The sequence below is a fragment of the Sinocyclocheilus rhinocerous genome, unplaced genomic scaffold, assembly GCF_001515625.1.
Source record: "Sinocyclocheilus rhinocerous isolate Xijiao unplaced genomic scaffold, SAMN03320098_v1.1 scaffold499, whole genome shotgun sequence".
Lineage (NCBI taxonomy): Eukaryota > Metazoa > Chordata > Actinopteri > Cypriniformes > Cyprinidae > Sinocyclocheilus > Sinocyclocheilus rhinocerous.
Genome location: NW_015637156.1, coordinates 621,009 through 631,851, shown reverse-complemented (window position 1 = coordinate 631,851; position 10,843 = coordinate 621,009). Strand labels below are relative to the sequence as shown.

Genomic DNA, 10,843 nt, shown 5'->3' with positions numbered 1-10,843 from the left:
GCCTATACTTACCCAACGATATAATTGCGAGAAAAAGTATTGAAATATTTTTTTTATCCTCCCATCTCGTAGGCTATTTATTCCCTTAGGGTTTCCGTAGTACACTTAAATTCCTTTCCAAACATGGAACTGGGATGCGGCGGATTGCGGGAAAGGGGGTGGGTGGGGGGGATCACAATGTCAGCTTAACATCATGATGTCTGTCAGCCATCGGCGATGGACGATGGCATCGTCTGTCGGCCCAACCCTAAGGGCCACATCTGCGGTGTTCCAGATTTTAGGACCCTTTGGTGCTCCAGGAGATCAGCATCCTACAGTGCTTAATGTTCAAGACTGTTGAATCGGATTCCTGCTCCTTTCCCCACTGCATTGTTACTAGCACAACCAGTGGATGAAGTCACTGTCACAGGACTCCTCACTCAACCACAGAGAACGTAACTATCACTTATCCAAACCTCTTCCAGAGACCTTGGCATTGTTGTGTATTATCAGTATATGATTTTTCTAATTTGCATTAGATGTTATATAGCTGATTGCAGTTGATAACAAATAATCTTTCAGATATTTGTTTGATGCATAATAAGGTTCTTCACCTTATTTGTTTCAGAGTAGCAACAGTTTATCTTCCAGATAACGTAACTCTGACATAGCAACACCCAACATAATCACTTGCATTTTATGCATCTTATGCTCTTTATTCCTGTTTCATTTATGGTATTCATTTAGAAGTTGTTGATTACTCTTGTCTATCTTTTGTTAATAAAATCTATTTCATTACACTTGTGTCTTCCTTGGGTTGATGATACAGAAAGAGGTTCTACAAGTTAGAGATCCCACCAATCTTTCTTATGTGATGTACTCATAACCACACCTTAAGTGGCACGTGATTCAAATATCATAACGTCATTGGTGATGTTAGTACCCATCACTACACTATTTCGCCTCCCTAGGTTGGCGAAAGCAAAATTCACTACAGTGTATAAGATATAATAATATATTAAGATATTAATAATATATTAAAATATTAATAAAAAATATATAAATAGATACAGAGCTGCCACCTCTCACGGATTCAGCATGAGACAGTCATAATTCTGCCTTTATAACTAAATTATTCATTACATGAATGTCCCGAATAGATTCTTAAATCTGTTTTTAGCCTTCTTACTGATTTTTTTAGTTTTTGTGGATTTAACAGACATACAAGACAAACAATACTGTAAGCACTAATCTCCACGCCTACATGTGATGCGCCCCTGTGGAAAAAAGGCAGATGCTAAAGGTGTGGGATTTAGTTGTATTCTAGTGAATAAGCAATATTTGCAGTGTTCAGGTCAGCCGCTATAAAGCTATTGTCATTGTAGAGTTAGAAGCGGTGAATGCGGTTTACGGGTTTCATAGAAAGAGAATGATCAGAACAGAGCGATCAGCTTGAAATTATTTAATCGAATAAAGTTTAAATGCTTGAATTTGTTTCTTTTTATATTATACACCCCTGATATAGACAATCTCGTAGATTAATATGCAGTAGATTAACATTTAATTTTGATGGGTTTATGCTCTCTGTAGACAACAATTGTCGTCACGGTCATTTAATTTAATCAATTTGCTTTTTATTATATATTATATTATTAAGTTATGTCAAAGGTCAAATAAATTAGACACAGCACCTTAAAATTACAAGCTGCAACTGCATGATAACCACTTTTGTGTGTACAATGTACAGGTCAGGTACTGTATAAAGGATGTTTTTGCTCAGGTAGATGAACTGTCTGCCAAACAGAGAGGTTTTGCTAAGACAGAAAAACAAACAGAGGGAACATTACGTTAAAAAGTGAACTTTAAAATAATTTCAAATAAATGTGTTTTTTTTTGTTGTGTAAATTTGATGTCTATCAACAAATATTAATTTAGTCAAATTGATTTTGTTCCTTCTTTTTGCACTCTGTCTGGTTAAATCATGTTCTTGCTTTCTTTCTCTGTGTCTTTGAAGTATTGAGACAAATAACAAATAACAGTGACAAGACAAATTGTTTTCTGAAATGGAAATATGTGCATGACTTTTGATTCATAATATTTGCACATAATCAGCTCTTTAATCTCTCAATTTAACAGCACAAGCATTCTGTCAGCACCTGACACCGCCACTGACCCACATTAAAGTCCCACAGCAGTTTGTCCTGTGGCTTTCTCATAAAAGTGCCTGACGTTCTGACATGCTTTCTCATACTTTTGACACTGTGAAATTCACCTGCTAAATAGAAAATGTACATGTATCTGATGTTTTCAGGGTCTTCATTTTAGCCCCAGTCGTGAAAATTAACTTTTCGTTTTTTTTAAATTTGTTTTTCATTATCTACACTTCATCTAAGCGATATTATCAGTATATGATTTTTCTAATTTGCATTAGATGTTATATAGCTGATTGCAGTTGATAACAAATAATCTTTCAGATATTTGTTTGATGCATAATAAGGTTCTTCACCTTATTTGTTTCAGAGTAGCAACAGTTTATCTTCCAGATAACGTAACTCTGACATAGCAACACCCAACATAATCACTTGCATTTTATGCATCTTATGCACTTTATTCCTTTTTTGTTTATGGTATTCATTTAGAAGTTGTTGATTACTCTTGTCTATCTTTTGTTAACAAAATCTATTTTATTACACTTGTGTCTTCCTTGTGTTGATGATACAGAAAGAGGTTCTACAAGTTAGGGATCCCACCAATCTTTCTTATGGGATGTACTCATAACCACACCTTAAGTGATATGTGATCCAAATATCATAACGTCATTGGTGACGTGAGTACCCATCACTACACTATTTCGCCTCCCTAGGTTGGCGAAAGCAAATTCACTGCATAATCAACATACAGAATTTGTTTTGATTGTGTTAGTAATTGTTGGTAGCAAAAATAAAAATGAAAGACAAAAAGTGCCAGCAGGAGTACTGTAGTGCAATGGTTACACTGTTAGAGACTAAAACATATGAAATGTGTGGAGTCTCTGTGGATATTGACCAGTAATGTATGTGTGTGTGTGTACGAATGTGTAGTATGTAGCATTTTTAAATCAGCCAGCTGAGGAAACAAGCAGACAGCCAGGCTGCCAGTCTCGATTGCCGAGGGCAACAGGGGAAAAATGTCACTCATTGCAACCCTGCCGAACAAGGTACCAAGGGAAACCAAAGCAGGAGTAGGAAAAGGACTGAAGGGATGGAGCGACAGACAGACAGAGAGAAACATGGATCGAGAAAGAGAGGTGAAGGGCTAGGAAGTGAGAGAGAAAGCTGGGAAGCTGGTTATTAGAGAGGGATAGAGATCACTTCAGCCTGCAGGGCCTGAGGAGGAGAGGGGCGACAGAAACTCATCCATAAAAGGCTGCAGTCAGCAGGGAGACCAGCGGCATAACACTTATTATAGATCCTAATAAATGTACTCCCAATTTACTAGCAGCGCAGGTCACGTGAAACACAGAGAAGGAGGGAGAGAGAGAAAGGAACAAAAGGAAAAAGTGTGAAAAGAAAAAAAAGAGGAGGACAGACACAGTTGCACTGGGATTCCCTTTGGTGCTTGAGGCCAATATCTGATCTGGATTCTCAGTAACACAATAAACAGACAGTTTTTTATCCCGCCTCACCTTAATGAGATGAGCACAAAATGGGATCATATGAGGGTTTTTCTTACACGACTGACACATTTGGCCCTGTGGACTGTGAAATAAAATCCCTTAAAACACATTTTTTTACTCTCACTAGTTTAATTTGTCTAGCAACAATCTTCAGCCATGTATATACATGAACTGTCATTTTTGAAAGCCATTTTCTCCACAACTTAAATTGTGGGTTGTATTTAACAGCATTCTGTAGTAGAAATGATAAAAAATGTTTTGCATAATTTGATAAAAATACAGCTTAACTGAAATTGAAGCATAATAAAAAATATTTACCTTATTTTTCCACACATCATATGGTTCATGATTACGCTGGTACACTGCTGTTTCATGGTAAACAGTAAACTAAATTTTGATCATTCATATTTTGATTTCATATTTTAAGATTTAGTCTTTAAGTCTTTAGTCTTTTTTTTTTTAGTTTTGGTTTTCTTTTAGTTTTTAGGACATGTCTGGGAACAATAAAATGATATAAAAAAACAACAAAAAACATATATAAGGCATTAAAAAAGAAATGAAGTCATGGTTAAAAAAAAAGTTAAAATCATTTAATAAAAATCTACCCCTAGTACAATAAGTTGGATGTAGTGGAAGAAACATCCATGAATATTATTTCAGAGAAACAAAAGTCAAGAATATCTTGGCATCCAGAAATTAATGCTCACACATAAACCCATTCATCATGTACAAACCTTCTTTCTTCTCCTCAAGTATAGATTTGGCTTTGGTGTCAGTGACGTCTTTAAAAGAGGCAAGGAAGAGGACCACATCTCCCTTCTCATTCTTGATTGACACAATATCCAGCAGACACCAGAACACACTACCTGCAGTGGAATTGAGAGAGGCAAAATACATAAACACATACATATACAGACAGTAAGAGACATTCACACTGTAAAACATGACAATGAGCAAAGTCGCACTGAAGAGCTACTGCTACCTGAATTGACCCTGATGTCACTAAGGCCACTCCGGCTATTTGATAATGTCAACCAATCTCTTAACTTTTATAAAGAATATCTCTTTGGATTTGAGACTTTAGTCTTTGCAACTTTACAGATCTTCTTTATGCACCAAGAGCTTGTAACACTCCAAAGAGAAAGGAAAAAATGAAATTGCATCATATGACCCCTTTAAGCATTGTTTTAGCAAATATGCATCAAATCCTGATCCACTTCCCTGCCCTTTTTTAGTTGGATATACTGTGTCCTTAAATATGTTACATTATAGAAGTAAAATGGGTTGCAATTCACACTGGCTTTAAATAGAATTTCTGCACTGAATAAAACTAGTTAATTTAGTTGTAACCACAGGAAGCACATTTTTAGCTTACTTGGCAAAACATTACTTCCAGTCTATTTAAAGTGTTAAAAAACCTGAAACAAATTAAACCAGTACATCCAAAAAGAGCGGCACCATTATGGTATCCAATTCCCATGTAGGTGTGTGCGTGAATGCTTGTTTGTCTGTGAGTATTGAGCGGTGTGGGTGTATGTGTGCGACAGGGCATTTATATGTCTGTTTAGCTATGTGTGCGTCTGTGTGTGTGTGTGTGTGTTTCTCTCTCCACCAGTAGCTGTTACTGGAAGCCTCTAGGGGAATTCCGTCTGATTGCTCACAGCTGGAGAAGTCTTTGTCAAATCTCTCATTTCCTCACGAAAAAGCCTCACCATTATGGAGAAGAAAAAGGGGATGAAATAATAACGCTCTCTAGAACAAGTGTGCTGGAGATGTTCCATTCAATATAGAACAAAGGGGGAGAGGAGAATGAGCACGAGGAAAAGGTACAGGGAGGTGTTAAAACGCCACACCATCGTTTGAAGATGTAAGACCTTAGCAAACGAAATACAAATATTTGTAAAATATAATGTAATGTAATATAATAAAATATAATATAATGTATTACATATTGCAATGTATTATAATGAACAAGAGGAAAGCGGTACAACAAAGTGCTAAAACACCACAGCTTCGTTTGAAGATGTACGTGAATATAATATAATACACAGACATGTACTGCAGTCAGTGGTACCATAATGAATACCATATTTATAAACCATTGTGTGTACATATTACTTAAATGTACAGTACTTCATTGGACACCATGGTACCACTATGGTATCCACTCAAAAATAGTACTATGGTACTTTTTAGTTACTAATCCAGTGAAAGGAAAAGAACATTCATTTTGACTTATCTCAAATCTCAAAATTTACCATTTCAGAGAAAAATAAAGTGTGGAAGGGAGTGAGATATAACATATTAAGGAAAATTATTCTTAAAATTTGCATCTGAAGGGTTGAAAGTGTGGTGTATGCAGGGCCGGATTTACGCATAGGCATTCTAGGCATTCCTCCCTATCGTCCAGGGAGGGCCCAAACACAATGAAGGGATAAATAATATTTGTTATACTATGGGATATCTACAACAGTAAAAGAACCAAAACCTCAGAAGACATTGAGCAAATAAATATAACAAACAATAGGGTAAAAATGACAAACTATTTCCATGTCTTCAACCTTTTTTATGTACGGAAATCACGCTTTCTTTCTCCCGTTCTCTCTCACACACGCACACACATAGACACGCATTGTTATCAGCGCTGCCCTGCGAATTTATCAATAAAACAGTTTTGCAGCTGAAAAGCTACATGACATTTCTCAGTAGCAAGGTTCTTGAAGCAGTTCAACTTAAAGATTCGCTATTAGTAGACGCTGCTGCTGAATACTGCTGAGAGACGCACAGACGCAAGTATTCACACGCACTTAATCTCTCTCTCTCTCTTTCGCTCTCTCTCTCTAATAACTGCGTTAAACTGCATTAATAACTGCGTCAGCCTGCATATCAATGGCTCAAGTCTCTGTTATTAGCTCTAAAATGACGTTTTGGAATTTGCAACAGAAGGTTTGGGATGAGGTACGTAAAAAATTAGCTAGTTCAACACCCATGAGATTTCAGGACGGAAACATGTAAAATGTCTTGAAACAAATCTTCTGAACAATTGATGTGTGATTGTGACTCCAGGCCGTTAAAATTATTAGAGAAATAATGCACTCCCGAATTTGGTTATGTGGCCACGTCGACGCGCCTATTAATGGAATGAAATGCAATTTGTTTGAATTCTCAAACAAATTAAGAACCTACATTCGATTTTTATTGACTGAACGCAAGCGCTTATTGCGATAGAAAATACTGTAACGGTTTCCACTGATTAAGAAATATTTTTGTTTGCTTGGGTGGTAATATTAGGCCTATTATATTAATAGGGAAGGGGGGCCCAAACATTTATTTGCCTATGTCACGAAAAGAGGTAAATCCGGCCCTGGGTGTATGACATCCATTTCAATGTTGTCGTAAATTCCACAAATAAACTTGCACACCTGCTGGACTTTAGTTTGTATTCCGACTTTAGAGTCTCTCTGGTGCTTTTGGCCAACCAACTCTAATAAAACCATCTGCTTCTAACAATGGCTAGAGATTTAACTTTGTTAAGGTGTGCTGTAATATCTCCATGTGCTATTACTAGTGATGGATCACACAACTTTCCATGTATTATTACTGGTCTCCTTTTAATGGTGGAACTGCTGCTAATAGTTTTACAGGGATGGCAAAATTCCCAAGATCAATTATATGAAACTCAACCTGACACATCTAGCATTTGTCAAAATGCATTACATTGTGTGTTTTTACATGTACAACAAGCTTTGCAGCAACATCACCAAGGGCTTTTTTCTTCTCACCATTCTTTTTGTAGAACATGATCTCCTCCTTGAGCTCGCTACGTTCCTCAAGCGCAGAATCCACGTGAAGAATGATGTGCTCGCTGGTCTCCGGCCCATACAGAAACTTGCATGCGCAGCTCTGCTGCATGACCTCAGTTCGGGCAAATCCAGTAAGCTCACAGAATCCATCCGAGCAGTACACGATCGGGAAGCCTTTGGACACTTGTGCATTGGCCAGGATGAAGTTGCTGTCTGTTAGTAACACAACATCAAGCAAAAAATTTTAGCTTACTAATGTTTATTGTTACTGGTTATTCCTTATTAAATTTTAACCAGATGCTTTTAGTTTGCTGTTTTACTACAGGCCATGTTGGCATAAATTTCTTGTTACAGCATAGGGACAAATCAAGTGCAAAGATGCCCTGTTATGTTCACTAAACCACAGTTGTTTGTTATCTGTTCAGTTACACTCTTTTACAGTACCTTTAAATCTCTTGAAACAAAACTTGTGAAGTCTAAATCTTTTCAAGCAAGCTGAAGTTGATGTAGCTTGGTTGAATCATCAAAGCACAAACGACTGAACGCTTGAAATTGATGCTGAATATACAAGAATGCTGTAATGCTTCCATCCATCAATTTCCATACCCAAAAAAGTGCTTTGTAGACTACAAATAATCTAAAATACAGCGGCACAGGCACTTTTATGTTGAATATATACAGTTCATATCTGTGTGTGTGTGTGTAAAATCAAAAAATCAGAAATCTAATACATTGATTTAGTGCTCAAATAATTATTATCAATGTTGAAAACAGTTGTTTTGCTTATTATTTCAGGATTCTTTGATAAAACATTTTTTAATTTTTTTAAAAAGTTTACAGTTTTTGTAATTTACAATTGAACAATTGAGCTAAGTAAACTATTAGTATAAGTTTGTATAAGTTAGTTTGGTTTGGTTTAGTTTTAATGCTTGAACATGCTTTTCTTTTACCTAATTTAATTGGTTAATTCAGTTATGTTTTATGACTTCATTGGATCATATGTCTCTAAAACATTGTAAGTCACATGACCTTGCATGACATGTCTTAGACAGAAATCTTCAGCTGCTCTTCGTGTGAAAGGCTTTGTTTTTATTTCATTACATAACCAATTTCCTGCCTGGATAATTTTTTGGTATTCCGACTTGTTTTATTGTTTAACCCTGTCATTGTGTCAAAACAGATTAATAGCATCCATGCATTATAAATGAATACAACAACGCTGCCTTGTAAATGTTTCTCGAAGGACAGCCTTCGCGAGCCTCATCCCTGAATCCCCAGACTAACACGCACAAGCATTATTAAACACTGGCATTTATGAGAAGCGTTCACGTGGCGAGGAGACAGACATCTGGGACTGAACAACTTTACTGAGACTTGTTCTGCTCGCATAAGCAAAAGTAAAGTTAGGCACTCATTTATAATATCGTACGTGTTGGAGGGTCAGACCCAGAGAGATATGAGAAGAGGGACGATGAGAGAGAAATAATAGCAAAAAAAAAAAATCTAAATGGCAGTGAAAAGAAAGCTGCTGAGAGACAGAAAGAGAAAAGGTGAAAGAATACAGAGAAGTAAAGAAAAGAGAGTAACAATTCATAAGTGCTCTTTGGCTGACAAGCACCAGTTAGACAGCAGAATGAACTGTGAAACGTTCTTTATCGGCACCAAACAGTCATTGACCAAAAATGGTAATAATCAAGCACTAAATTAATGGGATTTTCTTAAAGGGCACATTCCCTTTAAAGACATTTACTCCACACAAAAATGAAATTCTGTCATCATTAACTCACCCACATGTTGTTCCAAATCTGTATGACTTTTCTTTCTTCTGTGGAGCACAAAAGAATATATTTTGAATAATGTTTTGGTTCCCTTTGTATGGACAAAAAATACAAGTCAATGGGAACTAAAAATGTCTTTGTGTTCAGCAGAATACAGAAAGTAATACAGATTTGGAACGATGTGGGTGAGTTAATGATCTTTGATCTCTAATGATCTCTAATAATCTTTAATTTTTGGGTGAATCCCTTTATGAGTGCATGTCAGGGAGTTGCTGTGCACATGTAACAATAGCAAAGACACACAAACTATTAATTGGACATAATTCTCTGAGATCTACAGAATCCCAGAGATTCCCCCTCTACTATTATGAACACTAAATTAAAGCAATATGCTTTTTGAACAGATTTCAGTTTTTGCATGCTGAATTAATAGTAGTCCAAATGCGTAATATTGCCCATTTAATTATAATATTGGCAATATAAAATTAAAATAATTACGGGCTTATCAATATTTTTAATAACAGAATTTCAATAACAGAATTAAACTGTGGATTTTTTTTTTTTATTGATCAAACCAACAATGTCAAAAAGTGATTAAAAAAAAAAGAACCTTCCCCATTTAAATTTTAGCAAATACATTATAAGCAGTTACATTTTATAACATCTCTCACTAAAAGTCTTTGTGAAGAAGTGTGACTGTTACCAGATTTAACAGGTGAAATTGTCAGGTTCTTTATTAAAACACTGTAACTCTTATGATCAGTTTCATGGGTTCGGCTCCTATCCTAGGAAGATAATGTAACACCTATTTAGTCTAATTCATAAGAGTGTGCACAAAACAGTGTTATTTTAGTATCAGTGAGCTACCATTATAGTTTTATTACAATATTGAATACATTTTTCAATTTTAATATTTACTTTAATTTTTTTTTGTCAATATGTCTCTATATAGCTTTAGTTATTTTAGTACATCAAGTTACTCTGAAAATGAGAAATGTTACCTTGGCAACTAGCTCAATTTTTTTTTTATTTTTTTTTATTTCAGTTCATATTTATATTATTTTAGGAAACAAAAATGTTTTTTTTTCTATGATTTTAATTTTAGTTAACTATAATAACCCTGGCTTAAAATAGAGGAATTTCCTTCTGATATCCTGCATAACCTATTATGTGTTCGCCCATCTGATGTGGCTTTGATTAAGCACTGTGACAGAATCAACAGAGCAAAAACATTCAAAAATAATGACTGAAAACAGCTGCTATGAATATTTTCACAATGACTGACACTGATGCATGCCGAAGTGGCCCTACTAGCCATACTTGTTCTGCAGTCTAAAGACGACAGCACATCCCAGAAGAGAAATCTCTCTATCTTACTGTTCATCTACTCACTCCCAGGTCATAACCTATCGGCCAGCAATACGACAACAGCTGAAAATACCTACTTGTTCATTCAAAACTGGAGCTGAGTGTTTGTCTATTTCTAAGCATATTTGTGTTTTATCTAAATATATGCATACAGTGTATATGTTTGCTGTGCAAAATGCATCCTTATCCTATCCTCAGACATGTTTTCATGTGTGCACCGTCACAGACAGCGTGTACAAGCAAAAAATATTATATATATA

At 35.7% G+C, this 10,843-nt stretch overlaps 1 protein-coding gene across 1 annotated transcript in view; it reads right to left on the bottom strand.

Moving 5' to 3' along the window:
* Positions 1–10,843, bottom strand: part of LOC107748730 (potassium voltage-gated channel subfamily H member 8-like) — a 53,847-nt gene that overhangs the window by 36,435 nt on the left and 6,569 nt on the right. Inside the window, exons 2-3 of the mRNA XM_016563676.1 lie at positions 7,417–7,650; positions 4,369–4,500 (exon numbers count right to left, since the gene is read on the bottom strand). Of these exons, the coding sequence (XP_016419162.1) occupies positions 4,369–4,500; positions 7,417–7,650 (366 nt within the window). The remainder of the gene's footprint in view (positions 1–4,368; positions 4,501–7,416; positions 7,651–10,843) is intronic.